At 39.2% G+C, this 25,634-nt stretch overlaps 1 protein-coding gene across 1 annotated transcript in view; it reads right to left on the bottom strand.

The window, feature by feature from the left end:
* Nucleotides 1-25,634, bottom strand: part of PLB1 (phospholipase B1) — an 80,691-nt gene that overhangs the window by 31,910 nt on the left and 23,147 nt on the right. Inside the window, exons 16-35 of the mRNA XM_052702256.1 lie at nucleotides 25,013-25,093; nucleotides 23,453-23,519; nucleotides 22,719-22,777; nucleotides 21,567-21,640; nucleotides 20,224-20,267; nucleotides 19,383-19,491; nucleotides 18,494-18,545; nucleotides 15,978-16,058; nucleotides 14,545-14,610; nucleotides 13,792-13,892; nucleotides 11,391-11,472; nucleotides 10,258-10,362; nucleotides 9,532-9,627; nucleotides 8,984-9,055; nucleotides 8,355-8,414; nucleotides 7,935-7,995; nucleotides 7,423-7,481; nucleotides 5,414-5,481; nucleotides 4,345-4,388; nucleotides 3,195-3,303 (exon numbers count right to left, since the gene is read on the bottom strand). Coding sequence (XP_052558216.1) covers nucleotides 3,195-3,303; nucleotides 4,345-4,388; nucleotides 5,414-5,481; nucleotides 7,423-7,481; nucleotides 7,935-7,995; nucleotides 8,355-8,414; nucleotides 8,984-9,055; nucleotides 9,532-9,627; nucleotides 10,258-10,362; nucleotides 11,391-11,472; nucleotides 13,792-13,892; nucleotides 14,545-14,610; nucleotides 15,978-16,058; nucleotides 18,494-18,545; nucleotides 19,383-19,491; nucleotides 20,224-20,267; nucleotides 21,567-21,640; nucleotides 22,719-22,777; nucleotides 23,453-23,519; nucleotides 25,013-25,093 — 1,490 coding nt within the window. The remainder of the gene's footprint in view (nucleotides 1-3,194; nucleotides 3,304-4,344; nucleotides 4,389-5,413; nucleotides 5,482-7,422; nucleotides 7,482-7,934; nucleotides 7,996-8,354; nucleotides 8,415-8,983; nucleotides 9,056-9,531; nucleotides 9,628-10,257; nucleotides 10,363-11,390; nucleotides 11,473-13,791; nucleotides 13,893-14,544; nucleotides 14,611-15,977; nucleotides 16,059-18,493; nucleotides 18,546-19,382; nucleotides 19,492-20,223; nucleotides 20,268-21,566; nucleotides 21,641-22,718; nucleotides 22,778-23,452; nucleotides 23,520-25,012; nucleotides 25,094-25,634) is intronic.

Here is a 25,634-nt window from a genome sequence, read left to right as displayed (position 1 = left end):
GAATCCCAAGTCACTTAACAAGTGCTTAACTGATCTCTTAAGCAAAGTTTATGCACACACCACATCGCAAAGCTGAAGCATTTAAAAGTTCACTGTGCACATCTTCCTTGTCTCTGTAGCTTGCATCCCAAGTCAATATTCAATTTGCAATTGTGTAAAACAGTTTTTGCACTTTACGTTTCTAAGTTAATTAAAAATCCAAGTAACTTCCAAGATCACCCATGCAAGTTAAGATGACAGCCTCACTGTTTTCCAACAGCCACGAAAGCACTCTCTTCTATATATACATATATATACAAATATACATGCTTTTGTATATATACATATCTTTATTTGTATGAATGTGTACATAAAATTGCCATTATTTCTGGGTTACCTAGGCTCAACATTTCAACCTTGTTTGACTGCCCTGACATGCTGATACTCAAATATGCATACAAAAGAGAAAAGAGAACTTATGTGGAAACATTGGCCTTCTAGGCAACTCTGGAGCATGGGATGAGCTGCATTCCCCTCGAGGTTCTTGTTAGAAACACTTCAGAGACTGCATATCATTTCTGGAAGCACATCAGCTGACATTAATAGGCGTGACGCTTGTTTTGTATGGTAACCAGAGCTTAGCTCTCTTTTGCAATGCTGTATTTAATGTAGGAACAGGACTCTCACCACCCTCCTTCAAATGAATACTGATCTAACACTTACATATGAGTATTTACTGGGGAATGAGCCCTGTCATGCATCTACTTGAGACACAGACATCACACACATAAAAGCTCAGCTCATCATTATCCTTGTCCAAAGTCATAACCTACTTATTTATATCCCAAAGCTATCACTAGCTACTGGTGGTCAAAATTTCCTTCTGCTCTCACTGGGGAATGCCTAAGCTAGGGCATCAACTTCAGTACTGATCCAGAAGAAAACATCCCTTATGGAACTGCCACTCCAACAAATTTAGTTTGTCATGCAGCCACTGAAGTGCTGATCCATCCTGAGCCAATGTAGTCAGTAAGAATGAACATCTTGAATGATGTGGCACTACTGCTTCCATTCTCAAGCTGTAGTCTCTACCAAAATTAGATCTTAAGCAACAGAAGCAGTCTGCTGATGTGAAATACAGATATTCACAGCTCCTGTCACCTGTTCTCTCAGTCTTAAGTTCCTAACCTCATCATCTGAAATCAGAGATGTGAGCCAGGCTCTGTTTCAGCAACACATTTCAGATATGTCCTTAGCTCCAGCATGCACTTAAGCATGTTGACAATGAATGGGGGTGGGCCCAACAAAGTTTTGCCTACACAGCTGTATTCACCAAACAGCTTTTCAAGGCAGCTTCTGATTTCACTGGAATGAACTGTTACATCTGCTTTTCAAAGCTGGTAAGGGTGCAGAACTGCCCACTTCAGATATGGCCCAGTATCTCTAGAAAATAATTCCTAGACTGGCTACTATAAGTATTGATTAGGCGATAATTAATTCTGAAATATCAGTGTTATCTTTCTTTTATGGACTGTTTTTCCCCCTGGATCATAGAAGAAGGGATATTTTTTGTCTGATGCAGAATAAATCCAAAATAAATAGAAGAGTAGCAGTGGCCTGTGACAATTGTCTTATTCATCTCCCTGTTGGCTATTTACAAAACATGTCTGCAGAATACAGACAGTTCCACTTCCATATCCAGCCCAGCTGCTTGTATGAGAAGAAGACTAATTGGTATAAATGAAATAGATCATTTTCCTTTAGACTAACATCCATCCCCTCATTTCATATTACTACCAACTATCTAATAGTAATGCCTTGGTCACTACTGACACAAACTTCTTTAAGTAAAGTTAGCGACTTTACAAGTTGTATATCCTGTTTCAAGTTCTTCCCCCGCTCCAAAATTACAAGCAAACCACAACACCTGTTTAGGGTTTAACTGATACAAAATGCAAGGCAACCACTATTGTCATTTTTCTCTACAACAAGCAAAACCCAAAGTTATTCTGAATATATGCTGCCTATAGCAACGTGTGGATAAATTGTCTGGAATGGCTGAATCAGAGCCTTAGCTCTTCCAAGTGTTTCACCGATACAGAAACAGATAATTCAGTCACTGCTAGGTAACAAAATCCATTCCTTCAAGTATGAGGGCTGTAGGATATGTCAGAGCACCTAGCAGGCCAGAAAATACAGCCATTTATTGAGATAACTTGCGTGAGTCAAAAGCTACTAAAGATCTACAGGAGTAATAAACAATACCTGTTAAATATTAATAATCATTGCTTAGATACAGCAAATTTCAACACCTTGCTTGGCTTCTGGATTTTACCTGCAAGGTCTTGATAAATCTTAATAATCTTTGCTCAGATACAGCAAACTCCCAACTCCTCATTTTGCTACTGAATTTCACTTCCCAAACCTCTTTAGGAAGTAAGATAAATTTTTCTTCAAACAAACATAAGATTAAATTACTGGGTAATTTAATGGGTAATGGGTAATATCAGCTAAGAATGTCAAACCCAGGCAAGATCTTGCCAGAACCCATGCCCAAACTATGACCGAATTCCAGCAGCTTTCTCTTTTGTTAATTAAGCAGCACTGGCTCTTTCAATCAGAAGCCAGGGATTTCTAGGATAAGCAGTGTATAAAAAGCTCAACTTCTGCTGTCCCCCAGGTGTGACTAAAATCAAAGAACCAAAGTCTAACAATTCCTATTGCACCGGCTGCAAGTGCATGAGGTCTGCAATGTACCAAAACCTATGTTTGACCATCAGCAGTTCTCCTTGGAGTCCAGACTGTGGACAATTTCCCCCTTCTCTTTTGACCACTTTTGCCTGTCTACCCAGATGCCTGAGGTCACTTTTGGGAGATTTTACCTACTTTTTATCTTAGTAACTCTTTACCGATTCACTGCATGTTCATTTTCTGAAAACGCTCTCAGAAATGTATAGACAGAGACATAGATAAATCACCAAAAAATGTCTGCCAATTTCTTGTTTGTGGATCTCATAACCAGGACAGCTGGCTGCATTTGAAAGCTCAGGTATGAAATAAGCTCATACATTTAATAAGTTTTGAGCTAATTTTCAGCTCCAACTAGACTGGTTTTGCTTGCTATTCAGAGCAAGTTGTGACAGCGTTTGAAACAGTTGAAAGTGAATTAGACAAAGCATCCATCACCTACAAAGGTAAAGCAAAAAGCTGCATACTCAGCCTGTGCTCCTGGAACCGCCTGGTTAAGGAATGCGTTTGGGTCATTCTCACTGCCTGTGCCAGTTGAATAGCCCTCGATCTTAGCGTTGAACTCCCGAAAGATATCTGAAAAAGACAGCAATAAGAGAAAATGACCACATCTGTTCCCTGCATACAGGGACTGGCACACACCAGCACTGCCACAGTACAGCTGCTGCAGCCTCCAGTCTGCTTTTTCCATGCACCAAACAGCAGCAAGAGTGAACTGAGCTTCAGAGGGGTTTTAGCTCACCAGGAGCCAGTGACCAGCTAGGCCTGTTTTGCAGCTGGGCAACACCTCACACTACTGATAAAGAAGAATAAAGTCTCAGACATGGTGCCAGTGAATTTCCCCTACGTTCTTAATGCCTCAGCTGTACTTTCCAGCAGGAGGTAGACAGAAATTCTGAGATGACAGTGAAAACAGTCTTATAATAAACTATGAAAGTCACCTTAACCTATAAGACTCAATTTAATCACATTGTAACGAAGGATTTGTCAAAGGTCATAGCACCCAGTGAATCAATTAATTTCTTATAATCAATAAGACATTCTGATTATATTCGTGTTGCATTCTGCTTGTAACAAAGGGCAGGACACAGAAGGATGGTTTATTGGCTCACTTCGTATAGAAGTTTGTTATTCCAGTTTGTTAATCCAAACTAAAACTCCAGTGGCTTTGCATTAACAATAGCCTGAGTTATGAGAAGCAGCTAGTTTCAGTGAAAACAAAATTATTCCCTGCAAGTCACATGTATGCTAGCTAGCCAGATTTACTAAATAGGTCTGCTTTCTGCAATCATCTGTTTTTGGAAAAAGATGAGGTAGAATATTTATTAAAAACAAAATTTAATTGCACCTTGAGCATTTTCATGGTGGGCTTATTTAGAAGTTCAAACAGACTTCATCAAGCAGTTTGAGAGGGGAGAGGGAAAGAAAAGGGAGGAAATTTGTAGCTGCTCCTCACTGATGGAACAGACATTTTCATTAGTCCTAGGATATTGTTTCTTTGAAAGGTAAATTTTGCAAACTATTTTCAAGTGGCTTAGAGACATTTCAACTTATCGCTAATCAGCACATTGCCTCTCTCCACTCTTTTGAGTTAGATCTGCAGAAGCATTTACTTACTAGGTAGAGTAGTAACGTTCTCTAATGAGTCATCCCCTCCAATACTAAAATGAGAAAGAGAAATTCAAGTTGCTCATCTTTTAGCTGGATACAAGCAATAAGGAAAGAGAAAACCTACTACGCATCATGAGAAAAAGTGAAGGGTGATTAATTTGACAACTATCAATCTGTCATACAACACGGAAAGGACAGAAGTGAAGTGCTGTTGAGGAGAACATGGCTGAGGTTTCAGTGGGAGAGTCACCTGTCAGAAGGATTTATGTGCATGCAGCTGTGCAGGGGCACAGCTAGTCATTATGAAATAGCAGAAAAGTGTGTGAGACAGCTACATATTTAAATCATCAAGCCCTAAAGTGCTGCAGACTTCAGCGGAAATTTCAAGACAACTTCCAGCCTCAAGAAGCCACTCTAAGGCAGCACCAAGCAGCCAATCCCTTCAGTGACAGAGGGCTGTAGCAGCAGCTCCTTCATCACTTTTCCTGCTTCTTTCATAAGAGTGTGTTTTCTCCAACTTTTCAGTTGTTGGGTCACACTCTGGCGGCTTACGTAGAGGGGTTAGGACAGCACAAAATTACTTCATTCAGTGTCAGCTGAGCTACATCATCATCTGACCTCTGGTTTAACCTTCTATGACTTTGTGTTGCATGTGGTAAAAGATCTACAGTTACACTGTTTTCCATTATTCTACAAATAGTTCAGAAGCATCAAACACTGAGAAGATCTTCCCAAAGCAACAAGTCTTAACTTGCTTGTATCAGGGATTTGAATGATTGGGTCTGTGCTGTGGTCCTCCAACTCTGTCCCACCATAAAGCTACAAACTCACAAGGAGCTGAAGATAAAAGCAAGTGAGTAGTTAAAAGGCTAGCTGCTGAAGGTCTGTTGCTGAGAACATTTTGTGTAAAGCCAGCTTTGTGACAGACACTGGCTTGATACAGCTTCCGAAGAAACACTAGCCAGAAAAGTTAACCTTTTTTCACTTTCTGACAGTTGAAAGCCCCAGAAAACATGGAAGATAACATTTTCCCAGTAATAAAGACATCACCTTGTCACCTTGGCTGAAGACTTACCTCCATGACAACCCACGGAATTGAGTAGCCAAATCCATGAGACTGTATGACGCAATTCCCGTACCAGCCTGGACATTATTTTTCATTAACACAATGAAATTAAAACACAATTACTAACACAATAGTCATTCATACATAGTCATTTTATTTACTTTTGAATGCATCTCTTCAAAAGCTTTAGAAAGCATCTGGCCTCCCTCCTGAAAAATGCATCAATAGTTTTTGTAATTATTTACAAACATCATATTGTGTACGACGCACAAAATAAATGAGAGAGCAATGAAACAAAGGCCTTCTTCTCATGGGTCTGGGTGATCTGCGTAACTCATTTACATTGCATTACTCAAGAATGATGAAAAGATCTCAAAGTTGTAAAACTTTCAGGGTAATTATAAGCAACACTACATTAATTCATCACAGATAACAAACATATCTCAGAAGGAAGTCTTGTAATACATTTACGCTAATTTGAAAACTATTGTGCCAGAGTTATTTCTAGTATTAGAGAAAGAAGGAAAGCACTCTACATTTTCAGTGAAGAAAGAGGCAAGGTGACAATGACATCTCTAACAAAACACAAGAATTCAAAAGCAGTTTCTGCCAGCTGTGATGCTACAGCCTTATGCAAAAACGGGACACCAGGTAGTACCTTAGGACAGGACAGTACCAGGCAGATGATTTGCTGCAACCTCAGATTAAGCCAAACTAAGGCATTTAGTTGGATATTAGGAAAATTTTCTTCTCAGAAAGAGTGGTGAGGCACTGGAAAACAGGCTGCCCAGCACAGGATGCTAGTGGAGTCACTATGCCTGGAGTTATTCAAGAGATGTGTAGATGTGGCACTGCGGGACAGTTAGTGGGCACGGTGGGGATGACTGATGGTTGGATGAGATGCTCTTAGTGGTCTTTCCCAACCTTAGTGATTCTATGATTCTCTCCTCTATGTGAGCTTTATTGAATTAATTGACAACTGGTATTCAGGAAAAAAATATTTATGTGCCAAATGCAGTTCAGATAGCAATGTACAACTGCTCTTTCTACAAGAACAGATTTTATTACCAGTTTCTACAGACTATACTTAGAAGCATAAACACATGCAGGGTCCTAGATAATTATGATATGACAGCTGGATCTAGATACCATCTTGCATTTGTTGACATTACAGGATTTGCACTGAAATACTGCTATTTATTTTGGTAGACTCCTGCATGTAGGAGTTTTGGCAACGTGCCTGCCAGAGAGTTGTAAAGGCTGCATAGTTTGTATGCACAATATCTTAGCTGTTAAGGTTCACATTCAGAGAACCTGTACTCCAGTCATGTCTTTCTGCCCAGTGTTTCCTTTGAACTGGTTGTAAAGTTTCAGCTTTTTGCTAGTAGAACATTAGGGATAATGATGTTACATAAATGTAGTGTATCTGGATATTCTTTCCAGCCTATCAAAGATAACCATCCTCAACAAGATCTACAACTTGATAAGAAACTAGATATGAGTTAGACAAAATAAGAAGACTATCTTCTGAAACTGACAAAGTCAAAAACTTGCACCCTTTCACACCCACATCTCATTAACGACAAATTTAATAAAATGCTATTATCCTACATTCCTTAATCACACACTATTAAAGAAAAATAAGCCAGGGAAAAGGACAAGTTCACTAACCTGATCCTGTTGAGAAAAACCGTGACACACTGAAACCTAATGCTTTTGTTAAGCCCTATTAGTTTCAACAGGGTGGGATCTTCCCTGTCTCTGACTCAGCAAACCTTTAAGCATCTCTTAAAAGGATTTGCCTATCTTTTTGCCTGTGTTGAAAATTATGTGAAAATATGCATGGGGGGAACACGGTGCTGGAGAACTGATACCTTTCTTGCTCTAGCTGCTGGGGCTATTATCATCTGTGAGTGAATGGATCTTTACTTCTAGGTAAAACAGCTATTTCCCTTCCACTGGTGAAGGCAAATGTTTGTAGTTCTACCAAGAGAACACTAAAAACACTGTCTTCTTACCGTCAAAGAATCCCCAAGGGCTGCTATCATTTTCACATCAGCTGGCTTTAGGGAATGCACTGCAAAGGAAAGAGATGTAATTGAAACTGGATAGAGAACAGCCATGGTTTTTCATCCCGGCATATGTAAAACATGCCATCATGCAATCTGATGCTCAGCCACATTGCTTTTGCAGTACTCAGGTCATTTAACAGGAGCACTTTCTAGCTCATCTTGAATGGCTGTAGCAGCAGTATCTGCACAATATCCAGTTTTCTCAGTAGGTAACATAATTACTAGAAAGACAGGAGAGCAAGGAAGAAATAACAATACCATGGAATCAATATCCATCACCAAGATGATAAAATAACGCAATTCTAGATAAAGAAGAAATTTTGCTTCAAATATTTTAAAATTAAAATTTTGAAAATATTTATTTTAAAAGCTTTAAGAAGGCATAGAAGGTCTAAGGAGAAGACAACATGAAATGAATTGAAAAAGTGAATGCTGCTATATCTGAAAACAAAGACTACCTGAAGTTGGAGAAGGGGAGGATGGAGACCTGTCCTCACATAGCAGCTGGCTTCCGTAATTCTAAAAAGAAGAAAGATGAGTAATATTTGGCTAGGAAATGCAATCAGTTGTAACTAGGATCTCCCTAGTAGAGGCCAACTGGATAAACTAGAGTATGTTTAACTTGTAAGTAAACATAAAGGCCTTGGTTGCCCAATTCAGTAGACAGATTGAGTGTTGTTTGGATTAGCATCCTGTGCTGATAACTGTGCTGTTTGAGGATGTGTTCTTACAGCTTTTCTTGATGTGTTTTGCCTAACTCAAGCAAGTACTTTCCTGTTCTGTGCCCTTTGGCCAAAGACTGATTTCACCTGAAGTGCAAAGCATGATTCATGACTACACAGGAACAGATGCTGTGAAATGCTGATGTTGACACTTACTGGAGTTTGGTTAGGGTACGTGTAATTACTGTTTTTGTACGTCTTCAGGAATGGCTCAGCCTGCAAAATGAGACAATCTGAATCAATGCAAAGCATCAGAAGAAACTTCCACTCATCAAGATTCCAGTCTTAGATCTCTGTAGATGATTAGCAGCTTGATGCAAACAAACCCCAAGGATAAAAAAAAGAAATGGCATTTTAAAAATCCAGTAACAGGGGGACTGTTTTTAGACAGCTGAATTTACAGAGTGCTCTCAGGACCCTACTGCATGTGATTAGAAAGAGGCTTGCCATCAAAGGACTGGCTTGTGCCAGCCAGACGCAGTTTCAACAAATCAGCCAAGCTGGGCTGACTGGTGTCAGTGCTGTTCCATTTCTCCTGGTGAAGCTTTCATTCAGCATGGATAACAGAAAGGCGAAATACTCTACCCTATTGTTTTGGCTGATTGAGGAAGTTGGCCCTCAGATCTCCATTTTAAGCTGTTGACTGCTTATACTGCTATTAGTGGCAGTGGCACAAACTATGAAGGGATGGGACACTGCTTACTTCTGGGAGCTGGTGAAAGCTCACCCAGAGTCCCAGCCACCTCCAGCACCAGTGCACAAACAAAGATACCCTTGCAATTTACCTCACTTGGACATTTGAGGACAATTTCGTTTTCCATTTGTTGGTCATCCGTCTTCTTCCCTACAGGTTCCACCTGTGAGAAAATGAAAGGTGGGAGAAGAAGGCACAGGCAAAAAGCAAATGAGCATCATAGAAAAGAGGGTAACTCTGCACTGCCAATCACTAGAAACCACCTCTGCAATAGAGCAAGTCAAACACCATGCACTGCACTTGCTCTGTCTGTGCCACTGACTGCTGCTTTTCATACTGAGAAGGCTAACCCCCCATGTGCTACCAATGCAGTTGGATGACCAGTGCCAGGTGTGCAGAATCTTCCAAGAGAAGCCTAACACTCATAGCCTTAACGTGTCCTGGGATTTACTGTTTTGATATGACTGGTTTAACAGTTGAAGTGACTTTTCTTCATGTGAATGCTCTTTCTTTTTATAAACATAATTAACAGTTCAGAAAAGAGAGGGCTAGCTGCATAGCTGCTCCTCAGGGTTCTTTTTGCTGCCAAGAGCAGGTTGAAGAGGACAAGGAGTGACAAATACAGCTTTAAAATCTTACCATGTTGTTCCACAGAGCACGCGCAGCCTGCGAATGAGTCTTCTGGCTGAAGTGAAAACAATCTGGGGCAAAGTATGAATTGTCAGAAAATCCCTCCTAGAGAACAAGACAGGTACCATCACAGAGAGCAGTAAATGTGCAGTAAGCCATGCACTATCCCTTTCAAAAAATTCCAGCTGACTTCAGTGTAAAGGAGCTTCAAGGGCCTCTGAGACCAGAGGAACCAACTGGTTCAGAGAACACTGGTAACTCAAGACTGAGAAGCCTTTTAAGCATTTTTAATACGTGATTTCCAAAGTATTAAGGAACAGGCCACTATGGAGTCATAGATCATATTCTTTATTTCCCCAGAGACTCACACATAGCCTTTCATGGAAAGTGGGTTTTTATAATAGAAGTCTTAGCTTTACCAAAGTACTGGACAGAACTTTGCAGTGTGTGGGGGATGTAGGATGAATGCTCCCCAGTTAATACTTTGAACTAAATATCTACTGCGCAGTTGTTTGTAGTTGCAGAGGAGTTGACCCAGTGCCTAAAACAGTGTCATCCCGTTACCTCCAAGTTATTTCATAAGCATTTTCTGCAATTTTGAATGTTATCTTAACTGAATATGATAATTATTAGGCCAGAATTCTGCTTTGTCACATCTACCAAAAAGAAGGCAGTACGACTCTGAAAAAAAATCAGACTGCACCAGGATTTAGTGAGGGCTTTGTTTTTATTTACCTGTGTTTTGGGCATGCTGATATGAGTCAGAAAAGGCTGTACGACCACTGTAAAGTCTTCCCTCGTGTCATATCTTCCACTCTCCACTAATTCACGGGTCCTCACCTTACAGAGTCCAAGAAAAAAATATTGTCATTGTTCTTTCTTTTACATCCAGCTCACTGGCCTCTCATTACTGCACAACTTCTTCCAGGGATTCCCAGTCCCTTGTGCAGAAACCCAGATGCAGCCACAATGATCAGCATATACCAGGCAGCAAACACACAGGTCATTTAGGGAGTCTCAATCCAAGTTTCGTTGCAGTAAGGCAGCATGTGGGTCATGACCTGAGTGGCACAGGCAGGCGACCTGCTCAATAATCAGATTTTCTCTAAAAAGATGTTCTAGAGCCACTGAAGCATTTTCTACTTGGCTGCTATCCCTTGCCTGAAGTTCATTGCTGATTTATCATGTTCTTAGACTTAATCTCATCTCCAACAAGGTAAGTGATCGAGAAACAACTAGCACTCACAGAATCACAGAATCATAGGGGTTGGATGGGACCTCCAGAGATCACCGAATCCAACCCCCTGCCAAAGCAGGTTTCCTACACCAGCTCGCACAAGTAGGTGTCCAGAGGTCTTGAACATCTCCAGAGAAGGAGACTCCACAGCCTCCCTGGGCAGCCTGTTCCAGTGCTCCGGAACTCTGACATACTCTGCTTTTTATGTTTCTTTAACAGATCTTTCCTCATCTGTTTTTTTTTTTTTTCTTCATTTTTTTTTTTTTAATTATTATTTCAGCAAACCAGAATTGTAAAGATCTTGAGCTAGTTCCCATTTTCCTCACTAGCACTCCACCCCCTTGCTTCCTCCCTCCCCCTTTTTAGTTAAATCACAACTACACATGTCATTAAAATGAGTGCAAGCTGCTTTCCAGCTCCAAATGTTCCCTGCTCTGTGGTCACTTGGGTAAGTCCCTTTCCACCAACTCTGCTATTATTAATAAAAATCTGTTTATTACTTGCAGAAAAAAAAAAATCAACCAAAACAACAACAAAAAAACCACCCCTATTTCTTGGGTGGAGAAGAACAGAAGGATTATATTAAATTTGTATAAGTAAATAGGCAAATAGGAAAATGCACGAGCCTTACCTGATACCTTTTGTTGAAGTAGACCAACTGCTTATACTCACTGGAACTGTCATCATAGTTCAATACACAGGGGCACAGTATCCTGCAGGATGAGAACATCACACTGGGACCCAGCTGGTCCTTTTCCCTTTTGCTAGCTGAAAAGCTGCACAGTTAAAAGTCTCCTCTGAGGGGGAATTTTCTGACTGCTCAATCACAGCACATAGCCTCATCTGCAAGTATCTTCACAGCCCCAACCCTTGAACAAAAACGTGTTTATTAGGGATTTATGAACATAGGAAAAAGGCTTCATGCAAACAAAGAGCCAGCAGAGAGAAAGAAAGAGTAGCAGATAGAAGACAGATGTCTTGACCAGAGGCCCTGTGGCACCCTGCTAAAGGAACTGAGGGTCACCTCCAGAAATAACAAGGCAGGAGTAGAGCTGCTTGAATTGAATTCCCACCCTTACAGTGGATAAGAGTAGGTGCTTTAGACTCAAACTGTGGCGTGTGGAGGCTGGTACAGCACCAATAGATGCCCAGAGGGATGCTGGAGTCTTCGTTCTTGGAGACACTCAAAACCTTCCTGGATGCACATGATTTTTTTTCTTCTGCTGCTCCTCCTTTCTGGGTATATTTCAGTATGATTTGATAAACTCAAATAAAAACAAATGACTCACTTTAAATATCCTGTAATTTGATCATAGTGTCAATCCTGAGAGAGCTCTTAGAGTAATACTTTCTGTAGGAATGTAGTGGATATATATATATGTCCCTACCTCCAAACTTGCCTGAATAGAGAGCAACAAATAAAACACAAATCTACTTCTACAGAACATCAATATGAAAAATAAAATTAACAAGTAGCATCTTCAAAAGTATGTTGGTAACACAAGCAAGATAAAATTATTGAAGATGCAATCTCTTTTTAGATTATTTACTGCTCTCATGAAAGACAGACAACCTTTCGAGGTCAAAAAGCCTTTTCCATGGAACATGACATTTGTCATTCCACACAGGGTCTGCTGTAAACTTGGCTTGCAGTCAGTCAGACATATGTTAAATTTTATGTGCTCTTCAAATGATGGGAGGTTATATGTGTTTTTGATATAATCTTATTGCTTTTGCTAACTGCCCTTGACCAGTGATTAGGATCTTGCAATTTACAGTGCACATAGCCTTTGTTAAAAAGAAATGGCAACTGGATATTACAAGCACCAGCACTTTAAATTTAAAACCTGTTGTTTTTTTTTTTTGTTAGCTGCCAGCATAGAGTCCCTAAATCATACTGAGAGAGCTGCATTTACACTTCTCCTGGAAAAACATCCTATTTCATGGGGCCTACCAGGTCTCTGAAACAGCCCTGTCAACAGCAGCAGGTTCCCTTGTGAGAGCAGTGATTTGGTGGGATGAATTCCAGGCAGATGTTTCAGGGAAGCAGCTGGGTACAGGAGATCCTGCAGTTCTTCTGTGGTTCTGGCTTCCAAGGATCTCTTGTACTCTGTGCTGCCTTATAGAATCATAGAATGGCCTATGTTGAAAAGGACCTTAAAAATCACTTAATTTCAACCCCCCCTGCTGTGGGCAGGGTTGCCAACCACTAGACCAGGCTGCACAGCACAAGCTTCTTGACCTAAGCAGCAGGAGGAGCAGTGGCTGCCTGCACTCACAGGACAAAGCTATTCTGCTCATCTGCCTAGAAAAACAGATATTTCTTGCTTTTCCAAAATCAGGCAAGCCCTGCCAGGAGTAAGTCTAGGGGGACACGGCAGCCCTCTCCTGAGTCATCATGAGAGCTTGCTAAAGCAAAGACCTGACACACAGTGTTAGGCTAGCACTGACCCAGGAGGACTGCTCAGCCAAACAGCAACAAGTGGTATGTCTTGAGAGGCTAACTAACAGGAAAACTAATAACCTCTATAGTAACTAATAACGTCTATCAATCTCTATGATGAGATTATAGAGATCAGAAACAACGGAAAAAAGAGGGAGAGTTAAGACTGTAGAGAAGTTAATCTCTAGATTAATGTGACCAATTTAAAAACAAACAAAAAAACCTCTCATTCTTGGTGGTAGGTGGACAGTTGGACTAGATAATCTTAGAGGTATTTTCCAACCTTTATGATCCAACGATTCTTTTTTTTCTTCTGTCTTTGCCCACAGAATGCACAGCTGAGTTTTCAGCTCTGGCTTGAACTCCTTTGCAGAATAAGTCATTAAAATGGCAGCTCTGCTAAAAGTGGTTACAGTGGGACCCAGATACAGAGAAAGACAGAGGTAGTTCTAAATGCCAGGTGGAAATTCCTGTCTAGATACACGTGCATACACAGATAAAATAGTAGAACGTTTTCCCTGTAGGAAGTTTCCCAAGAAGACCTTGCAGCCTTCAGTGAACACAGTGAGAACCATAGAAATTTTCAGACCTCATAAGAAGCCTTGGACAGGAAACATTTTCCTCTGCGTACAACTCTCGTAGGCTTGTTATAGAAAGGATTGTCACCAGATTCACAAACGCCCGTGGAACCTGCCAAGAGAACAAGCAAACCCGTAGCTGGTGCCTGCAGCAGGGCGCATCTCCTCCCTTACATAGCCACAGCAGGCCTCACAGAACAGCCTGCTGATTCAGACAGCTTACATTATTTATAACAGCAATGTGCAAAGTACTTTCTTAATAATTAATTCCCTCTCAGACAATACCAAATTACAGCTCCTATGTGCGCTAGCTATTTTTGTTTTGAATGCTAATGGTCTGGGTACTTGAAAATGATGGCATCCAGAAGGTCTAAACTAGGTGTAATGGGCCCCAGCATTGCTCAAATACTGACTGACTTTTTCAGTAGTCTACCATCAACTTCATCCTCACCAACAGGATCAGAATTGATTTTAAAAACAACAAAATTGAGTTTGTTTGCAATGTAGTGAATGAGCAAAGTACTTCATAGTCATTGAATATAATGTTTGCTCAGATTGTTATTCCTTTTACATGATTTGTCTGTAGAACATCAGCTAGAACTCAGCACATCCTTATTCGTTCTGTAAAATAGTTCTGCAGCCCTTTCTGCCTCTCAGAAGGATTTTCCTATACACGAGGATCTGAATTCTCTATCAGTAACCAATGGCAGCTTCACAAACAGGACACAACCTCCATTCACACATACTAGAAAATTTTGTTTTACCTCTTTGTGAAGCATGTCCAAAGCTACTTGAATATTATAGGTGTAGTTTTCAGGAGAAAAGCGTATCTGTTGAAATAAGAGGACAGATTTTTATTGTAGATCAGTTTATTCAAGCAGGTACAGTAGTGACTATTTGGCATCTGCCAGAGCAGCATTCACATTCTAATTCTTGGGTCACTGGTAACAGAGTCCTGTGCAAACTTCCTCTGTCTCTGCTTTTTTTCTTTCCCATCACAGCTGTCTTATTTATTCACAACAAAAGAGGTAGTGGAGAGGAAGCAAATTCAGGAGGCAGTATCAGTCATCACAACATCCTCTGCCTCATGCTGGTCTTGGCCACTCTTAAATGCAATGGACCAATATTAGAAGAGACCAACTCTTGTAACAGTAAGATAACTTCTGCAGCACAAAACATTAGCAACATGCTTGCTACGTACTCCTTACCTCCTACAAGTATTAACTGGCACATCTGAGTTCTGCACAGAAAAAAACTGTACCACAGAAACTTAATAAGTCTCAAACCACTTTATATTTGTCACTTAGCAGCAAAGCATCTTTATTCAGTTTGAGTTGTTTGAATAATCTTATTCAATTTTCTCAATCTGACTTCTATTTCTTCACTTGTGGCCCTATTCCATAATAAGATATAGTTCACTGGGAGGAACACTTATTTCTTTCTCATTTTCAGCTTTAATTTTCCTTGATTTTAATTTCATACAGAAGTTCTTTCTGAGCTTCACCTACTTTACAAAACTAGACAGCTCCAGCTACCTTTGTTGTCTCCTAAAACAGAGCTCACCAAGAATGCTACAGTTGGCATTATCTGTAGTTGTGGGACATAAAGGAAGTATCATTCTGATCTTTGGATGCCAGTCTGACATCCTCCAGTCACCCGCCCTTACGTGCAAATACCACATTATTTGACATCAGGAGCAGAAGGCAGTAATGCTTAAATTGGTCCTGATTTTATTGTGCTTCATTGTTGTGTGGCTGAAATTAATCATGCAAAAAAGTACATGCTCTGCTTTTTATAAGCAGACAAGAAAATAATATCTCTTCTCTGTGCAAGAAGTCAGAAGGTTGCATATAGTATGTATGTGCTTATATTTTATACTATGTTGTATTGTGTATAATCACATCACCATGAGCTGGGTGTAGAACTATAGCCATAGTGCTGAAGCTGGCAAGAGAGATGCTTTAAGCATGACTGTGTACAAGGTGAAGGAAAAGGGCAAAACCTTGACATTATCTTTTATCTACAGGTAAATAGATAGCAGAAAGGCAATCTTAGTTAACAACAAAACAAAGCAGCCACAGTTATGTAATTTACAGACAATCTAAAGATATTCCTTCGTTTATCATATCATGGTGAACAGTCTTAGTGCTGCTGCAGAGGGTGACCAAGTTCACACTGAGTGCAGGGAGTGACTTACAGGATCTTCACAGAATTGACAAAGGTCATTTCCTCCTATGAAAAGTGTTATAAGCTTCCAGTCAGACTGCATGTTTATTCTCTGTAGACAGAAAGAGACGGAATAGAAGTTATGAGGAAAGAAAGTAAAATAAAATGAAGACCAGGCAACAGACTAAACATAAACAGAAAATTCTCAGGCAACCTGGCATTACCTCTAGGCATCTTCATGACAAAAATAATTTGTAGTCACAACTATGAAGATGTCCAAACAACTATAATCTAAATAAGATTTACAGTATCAGTAGTATCATGCAAAATCATTGGTTTCTGAAAGCTATTGCTTAAAAATCCATCTGCTTCATTTTTTTATTTTATTTTTTTTGCAACGTCTTGTGTACACACTGACTGACTCCTCCTGCAGCTTTGGGAATACATCTTCATTGCAGAAATGATGGTATGTGTTTTACCGTGTCATAAATAATGCAGCTATCCTGCTGGAAAACCCTGGAGGGCAACATATTTCAGTACTGCACTGAGACAAACTGCAAAGAACAGAGGGGCATTATCAACTATTTAACAATTGTGGTAAAAAATTACAGTAATTTTTCCTCTGAAAGGCAAAGCAATAGCTAATGCAAGGTAATCAAGATATAGTAGACATAAACCTTCTTAGCTTTGAGAAAAGCTTCAGATATGATTAGTACCATATAGCTGACACTGTACTCAATACCTTAACACCTCAATTTCAGTGCAGAACACCACCAGGAAAAGCAGGAATAGTACATCAACCTCCAGTGGTTTCAAAGTGTCTGACTTCAAAGGCTGAAGGTAACACATCCCAGTTGGTAAACACACCGTTCAGTAGTTTGATCTCAAAAAGTACTTATCCAAAGGAAAAATGGAGGAGAAAATTTTCCTCCTGCACTAAACAGGTGTTTTATGAGGAGAAAAAGGAATTCTTAAATCAAAGATACATTACCTCTAATATGAGCATTCTTTCTAGTTAATTCATTATGTAAAGGACATTTGCATTCATTTGCTGTGCGATGTTTGCAAGCTGATGAATACAGCAGAGGAGTCCTTGAAAGCCTTGGCAAATACTGGTGTGAATAAAAACTATCCAACTGCTTTTCTGTAAGCTGGTATCCCTTCTCATTTCAGACAAAGCTGGAGTAAGATCTTGTAAAAGTAAACGCTTATGTAAACACTTGTGCACTTCTACACAAAGTGCACAAAAAAAGGAAGGTATGCAAATATTTCTGCCAATATGTATTCACCTGATTATTCATAGTAGATATGTACACAGCTATCTTGAAGGCTTCTTGGCTGCTCTCCAAATGCACAATCAGAGTACCAAAATAGTACCATGTAACCAAGGTCACTGATTGCATAGCACATATGTCAAGTTACAAATGGTAAACATTCAAAGCAGTAATGAGGTGAAAAATACGTAAATAATCCTCAGCCTAATACCCACTTTATAGATCATTAATCAAATAATTCCTAACAAAAAGTGTGGAAAGCAGAAGTCAGCTGATGACTAACTTAGAGAAGGGACTGAACTGTTTTCAATGAAGACAAGTCCTTCCCATATTCACTCTGTATGACTTGCCATACAAAGAATTTGTCCTCAACATCCAGCATCTTCACAGCTGGCAAAAACATTCACTTACAAAACAATTAAGAGCATCATAGTAAAATCTGAGCAGAGAAACCTCACAAAGAGAAATAGGTTGAGAGGGGAGGCAACTGAACTGAATTTACTGAGTTTTACTGAGTAAAAAAATAATAAGAAGGTTACAATTGTTTGGATTTGAAAACAAAAACATGCCCTAGTTTCAACTGGGATAGAGTTTATTTTACTCCTAGTAGTTGGTATGGTACTTTAGATTTAGGATAAGAATAATGTTAATACAGGGATGTTTTAGTTGTTGCTCAGAGCCAGGGCCTTTCAGGCTCCTCGTGCTGCCCTGCCAGCAAGATGGTGTAGGTGCACAAGGAGATGGAGGGGGATACAGCCAGGACAGCTGGCCTAAACTGATGAAAGGAACGTCCCATACCAGATGTCCCTTACCTTTACCATACCTCTGCTCAGTCACTGGCTGGGCCATGGGTCAGCTGGCAGTGAGAATTACACTGTACTCTCTCTCCATTTATTCTTCGTCTTGTTGATTTTTCCTTTCTACTCCCGTCACCTTTGTGTGTTTTTTCATGTCTTACTAAATTTTCCTTCTCTCAGCCCATGAGTTCTTTCACTTTTCAATTCTTTCCCTGAGTCTGCTCAACTGGGTAGAGTGAGCGAATAGTCATGTGGTGTCTGGCTGCCTGCTGGGTTAAACCACAGCAGACCTATCACATACTGGTACAGATTCAGTTAAGACAAAGTTATGGATGATTCTGTACTGAACGTTACACCGTGCACTGCTGTACCCGTAGTTTTATGTTTAGCATTTGCTGTAGTGTGTTATGCTGTTACTAAAAATAATGCCAAATTACTTCATCTTTTTTAAGATATTCGTGATACATTAAACTCACGCTGTCATTCATCATTCGATCCACCAGTCTTCTGACCTGTGCAGGAACATCCCTAAAAATTAAATAAAAATAAAAAAGAAGTCTTGCGCAGACAGCAAGGCAAAGAAGAAAGCTGATGAATGGGCACCTGTAACTAAAAAAATACTAGACCTCAGTTTTCTCTGTAAGCAGGAGGAGAGGTATGATTACCCAGAAAATGCTATATTTTGAGACAGTGATGGAAAAAGTTAGAAAACAGCATACAAGCACTTGATCACTTTGCAAATGCTGCATAGTTACACTTCGTAAATGATATACGTAGAAAACACACTGTGCTATCATAAACCAAATGCACTTTGCTCCTTCTCAACATCAGATAGATGCTATTAATGTACACATCACTGGAGGATCCATGCACGCATCAATGTTATCACATGGCCTCAAGCACTGATGCATGTTTTATAAGAAGCGTTCCCGAGAAAAAAGGATGTTGTATGAATTTCACAGAAGATTGAGCATAGTGATTTCTAGCTAATTCCCAACTCTACCACAGACTGACCATAAGCAATCCATTTATTTTTAATCTTGATTTTTCTATAGGAAATCTTGATCCTACTGACAAGAGGGCTGGAATATAACTCCAGTGCAGTGAAGATACTCACAATAGGGATATAAAGCTTTCTGATTAATGCCTGTGAAGTGCTTTGGTTGATAGTGTTAGAGAAAGCTTTTATTTGACAGACAAGAAAAATTGTAAAGCCCTCACCACGTTTCTCAGCTTTCATGCTAAAGATGGACTAAAGAAATACATTTGGGTTTGCTTACCAGCCTTATCTGCCACCCCAGGATTTACACCAAGTTTTAAAAAGAAAAATCAACTTTCTGTTCAAAATAAAAGTTTTCATCTTACTGTGCCCGAGCCCCTGCAACTGCTTGGTTGAGTGCAGCATTTTCTGTAGTTTGCATTCCAGTGCCAGTGGAATATCCTATCAGGGATGGGTTGAACTCACGAAGAATGTCTGCAGAAAAAGAGAACACCATGAAACGTTGCTTACTTCAGCAATAACACCTGGAGTCATAAAGATGAGATCTTATTACAAGAACACTTAAAAGCTTTAAGAGATATCTGTCAAAAATTAACCCCGAAGGAACGTGCAGGGCCGAAAGTATCTTTTTGCTTGGTAATTCAGGCTATGTAACCCTATGCTCAGGCAAGAGACTCATTCTGTCTCGCTCAATGGAGATGGGTAGGAATCAAATCCTTTGGCCTCATCTCCCCAGATGCCTTAAACCCAAAGACCCTCCAGATCTTGGGTTGCAGAGCAACCTTACAAACACCACAGAACTAAAATGCTCTGATCTCCAGTGCATATAAAATCCGATCTTGTAAAATGATTCCACACCTGCCTAAAACAACTTTACCATACAGTCAAGCCAGTTACTTTAGGTTATGATCTAGTGTCTTTGATTCATCTACCCTCAACACATTTGGGATAGAATTATAACTAACAGAAGAATACAGAAACAACCAAACTGTAGAATGATAAATACGTGGTTATGTCACGCACAAATTACATTCCAGCTGTTAAGCAAATTCTACTCAGCACTGGACATTGAATACAAAGCGATTGGTCTTGTCATGATACAAATATTAAGTCCTCCTTCAAAAAAATTTTTATTTGATTAATAATAAAGAGTGCTTTATCAAACAGTTCCAGATATTTATCAGATTTATGGAAAAATGCACTTACTTGCTAGTGTCGTGACCGTGCTAATGTTTTCATTTCCTCCAACACTTTAAAAAAAAATACAAGAGATGTTCTAAAATACAGTGGATTTCTTCAGGCAGTGTACTAAATAAGAAAGCTCATGCACTTTTTGTATATGAACACAGTTCATTCCCTTCCGATTTTTAGTATCAATTCAAAGTACACCCTTTGCATGCATACAAAGGGATCAAAAAAAATCAGAGAGGCCATTATAATTGTAATTATAGTAGCAGCCCTGTACACTAACTGCTCTTCCAATCTCTCACGTCTTGTGAGAGATGTTAAAACACCGCTGACAGAAATAAAAATGTTAAAAAGCTGCTATTTTACTATTGTTATCTCTGTTAAAATATTTATTACTTCAATTTCTAGTTAACAATTCTTTTTTACCTATAACAGGTTCCAAAAGTAGATATTTCAGAGTGATAAATAGACTCAACTTCTTTTCTACTCCCCAACCTCATTCAATTGGAAGACTGCTACCAGACTGGTGACATTCATCATCTGTATGCTAGCATACTTCTTTTTTTTTCCCCAGAAAATCAGTAGAATATTATTACAGATCAAAATATTAAAATAGGGACCTACAACACTCTAGCATCCCTTTATTTTGGTATATAATATTTTGAAGTGCTCTAGTACTTGTTTAAATCTCTATAAATCTGCAGCTTGTCAGGTGAGTAATAATTTGACGAGCAGAAAATCAGCCTGCCAACACTTTCAAAGCACTAAGTGAGCTCAATGACCTTTCTTCAGAATTACTTTTTGACCTGTCTATTAAAATGCTGCATATGCACAAGTCTATACTAATAACTGACATGTGTTTTGCATAACATAAGTACTACTGGGAATGGGCTGAGGAAATACTGACTGCAGATGAAAGAGCAGGAAGAAAAAGGACCTCATCCTGACTTTCTGTAGACCATTAGTTCTAAATGAGAGAAATGAATGACATAGGCTACAGTGGGAAAGAACAGACAGGCAATTGAAATAGCAGGGACAGAAATACAGAATGCCTAAGTGGTGCATTTGAACTGAGATCTGGGATTTGCAACAGCTGCAACTGTGAGAGAAGAAAGGGGTCATCTTGATGATGATGACTCTATTTCATTTGCACATGCAGGCTTAGACCAGCCACACTACATCATACTTCAGATAGTCACTGGTGTATTTTATTTATCATAACAAAACCACAACCAGTTTTATAAAAAACACAGTCAAAATCACTCTCCACAAAATCTCCACTTGTTATCTAAAAACAAGTGTATATACTTAACTCCAAGAAAATTAATTCCCTGCTATTGGTGGGAATTTTTGGTACTCACCTCCAAGAAATACCTCGGTACTGAGTCAGGACATCCAGAACATCATGGGGATTGGATGCTGCCCCATTACCTGCCTGGAAGCAGAGGAGAAACAGAGATCACCTTCAAAAAATAAGAATTGCTACAATAACTAGTTCTCTGATTTATCCTAGTGAAAATAATTCAGGAGAATGTTAACAAGGCAAGCTGTATCATCTTCCCAAAATACAACAGATCTTTTTTACTCAAGAGGATCAAGGGCTGAGGGTATTTCAACTCTGCTCCAGTAAATTACCCACTTCTATCAACTTCTTGATTAGATCAAGTGAGGGAAAGGTGGCTGAGTGTGTTCAAGATGTTCGTATAATTCTAAATTTGCATAAGGAATAAATAAAATAGCAATGGCCTTGAATGAATAATTCATTTTTATGTTCATTGCATTAAAACACGGTACAGTGATTTTCCATCTTCCTTCTCCCATTTTTCCCAAGAAAGAGAGTTGCAAAGATTAAATTCAGTAGTTATTACAGAAATAAGAAATACGAATTATGATATGAGCAATGAAATAGTCATTGCTGATTGGAGAATCACAGCCAGTCTGTGTGTAACTCTTTTATGTACCTCCAGGAGCAGTGCTAAAAGATTTTTTACACAAGTTACTTCACAGAATCACAGAATAGCCAGGGTTGGAAGGGACCTCAAGGATCATCAACCTCCAACCCCCATACTTGATACACCTGATCATAAATTGTAATTTTTCTCAAATATTTAGTCACTTTAAATGAACATGCCTTTCTAGACTTTAGTTTTATGTATTCACGTTAGCGGCAGAATCTTCTGCTTACTCTGCTTACTAATAGCTTTGAAGGACAACACCATGATTGAATAAAGAAAAGCAAGTTACAAGTCCACTCTAGCAGAGTATTTGTGCTGCTATGCAGCCCAATCTTGCAGTTACTCCTTGTTCAGCACTCTCATCGACTTTAAATGGGAACCATGCACACATTTGACTCATTATCTGCTTACCAGTCAGTCAAGGTGGAGTATTGAAACAAATATGCCTTATTGAGTCAAATGCAGTTTTCACTTATCTGTATGCGCTCTCAAATTAAAATTCAGAAATGGTCTTTCATTGCTTGCTTTAATGGTGGTTAACCAGCAATTTTTACTTACTGTGATTGAATCTCCCAGGGCAGCAATCACTCGAATATCTGCTGGTCTCAATTTATGAACTAATAAAAATAAAAGCAACAGGAGGGAGAAAATAAAGAAAACTTAAAATAGTGATGGCTATCAGAACTTTTGTTTAGTATAAACATGAAGTACTGCAAAGACATAATTTTAATAATCATAATGGCAGCAGCTCAGAATGACAGATACCAAGTCATCCAAAAAAAAAAAAAAAAGCATGGTACCTTAATTTGACATTAGCTGCACTGACAAGGGAAGCAGTAAGATATCAGTTTTACATCTGTACTCTCCAATCTGTTCTAACTGGTGGAAACTGCTGAAAGGCAGGCTCAGCTCCAGTGCCAGCACAAGGTGAAAATTTAAGGCTTGTCATAGCTTCTGAGAGACGATGAAATCCATCTGGGACAGGACTCCACGTGGCTCTTTGCAATGACAACCTACGGGGTTTTCTACTGCCACTTCTTTGCTTGTATCTGGAAGGTGCATTCGAGTAAATTTTCACTATCCCTCAGGGAAAACTTGTGTCTTGCTATACAACTATTTATGTTGTTTCAAAGGATTTTTAAATCACAGTCAATAGAATATACTGCTTCACCCAAAAGTGCACGTTTCCTAGAACTAAAACCAGTTCTTGTTCCTCTTCAACTATCGAATGAAGTGGATCTACAAAAATAAATAAATAAATAAATAAAAATAAAAATTACATAATTCTGTACCTGAATCTGGAACTGTATCAGAGGGACCCTGGTTGAAACAAGGAACATTTGTTCCATAACTTCTCTCCTGGAAAAGTAGACAGTGCAACTGTTAATCAGACTCCTCGTACTTGTCATGATTAACCATTCATATCTCAGAACATTACGTCAACATACTTCCCCACATACTTTGTGCACTGCTATCACCTCAGCCTTTCCTCAGGCTGTGCTAAAACCAACCCTCTGAACACAGACAGAAATTCAGACTTCTCAGAAATTGCATATCTACAATAGCACAACACTACTTCTGCCTACTTGTAGGGCCACTTATTTCAGACTCTGTGCCATGCTTAATTCAGCTAAGCAATTTTTAATGTTTCTGTATTCTGAGCTAAGTGAGCTCACACCCTATTGTGCTTGAACACACCTGGAATATCCTGGCAAAGGTACAGTTTAGTGCTAAGAGGCCACAAGCCTGTCCTATCAATGTGCAGCCCCTTCAACACAATGGTTAGACTGTAGGTGTCAAGTGAATGCTACATCCAGGCACTACCAGGACTGTGGTACCCATCCAGAAGGGTGACAATACTTCCATCCTACCAGTACCTTTGAGTTGCAGCCCACTGACAGAAACATCCCTAAGGTTTACCATAGCAAAGGCTGACTGTATGCTAGAGTGGACCATAGCACGTTGCCCAAGGACGAGCACTTGCTCCAGGTCTCTCTAGAGCACTCCTCCAGGAAACTAACCTGTCTAAAGAAAAGGGTTTTTTGTTTTTTTTTTTTTAATCTTACCCTGTTATTCCCTTGTACTGTTTTCTTTAAACACAACAATTATAGTGGAGGGGATAAGAAGGAATACTATTTCTAAAATCAGATTGGCAGGTACTGTTTGCCCCATACAGAGGTCTACACACCATTACTAACTAGCAAAACAGTTGGAGGTACAGTAAAATGAGAGGATAAACATGCATTGCTATTCAAAAAACATGCAGTCCATTTTGAGTGCAGATATAGCTTAGACATTTTATTTTGGGGCACAAAGATGAGCTTTATGCTTTTCTTCTGTAACTGTTTGGGAGCATCAGATTCTGCTCAGAATCAGAGAACCATGACTAAAAAAGCATGGCCTCTTATCTCTACACAACTAATATTCAACTTACAAAACAACAACAAAAAACGAAACAAGTGTTGTTTCATCAGTTTTGCTATGGGGTGCACCATATGAAATCAGACCCACACATGCTGATTTGATCTAGTTTCCTCCACAGTAAAACTAAAGGGCCTGTGTTTTCACTATTTCCTTATCCCAGAGAGCTTAACACTGATCTAGAAGTTTAAAAAACACTCTTAACAGTGAACACAAGACTTTCCCCTGGTTGAAGACAACTACCATGAGTTACACTCTACAAAATCCATCAAAAAGAAAACATGCTATTTGACTGTTTAATCAAGCACGGAAATCATGTTTGAGCTTTTTATTCAGTAACATTGTCTAATTAGGCTCCAATACAATTCCACCCACTTGTCCCACTCCCTGGAATATACTTAGTCCATACGTTGTAAACAGTTCTACCTTACCTGCAGTATTTCTTTAGTGTTTGATATCTCTTGGGAAAGTGAGTAGTTACTATTTCTGTATGTGAACAAATATGGATTTTTCTGCAGAAGCAAGAGAAGTTTGTTTAAAAAAAAAAAAAAAAAAAAAAGCAAAAACAAACGAACAAACAAAACAATACTGGAAACTCAAACAGCTGATATTACATTATTCTGAACAGGATTTCCATAAGAAGAAAATATAGACGTTAATCTTTGAATGAACATCGAATGGGTGAAGTAAACCAGGTTAGACCTGAAAATTAAGACTTTGAATGCCATAGGCACAACACTACCTCTTGCCTCAAACCTAACATCAAACAAAACAGATAATTTAATTTCTTTGATGCTTTAATTGCTGTTTAGTGAAGCGTTGTGATGCCAGTAGTGTTTCATCACTATTAAATTATTGAAGTCAATGCTTAAACGCAAAGACATTCAAGAATCTGTTCTTTGAACCTCAGAAATATTCAGACCCTGAAGATACTACTGAGTTACTGAGAACTTCACAGATGAAAATAGTTCAATCTGACAAAGACAGAATCAAATAACTGAAAAGTCAAATTATATAAAATGCATACATTCGATTTTATTGATGAAAGATACT

The sequence above is a fragment of the Tympanuchus pallidicinctus genome, unplaced genomic scaffold, assembly GCF_026119805.1.
Source record: "Tympanuchus pallidicinctus isolate F22 unplaced genomic scaffold, pur_lepc_1.0 scaffold1, whole genome shotgun sequence".
Lineage (NCBI taxonomy): Eukaryota > Metazoa > Chordata > Aves > Galliformes > Phasianidae > Tympanuchus > Tympanuchus pallidicinctus.
Note: the sequence above shows the minus strand (reverse complement) of the source record. Positions and strands in the feature narration are given on the sequence as shown.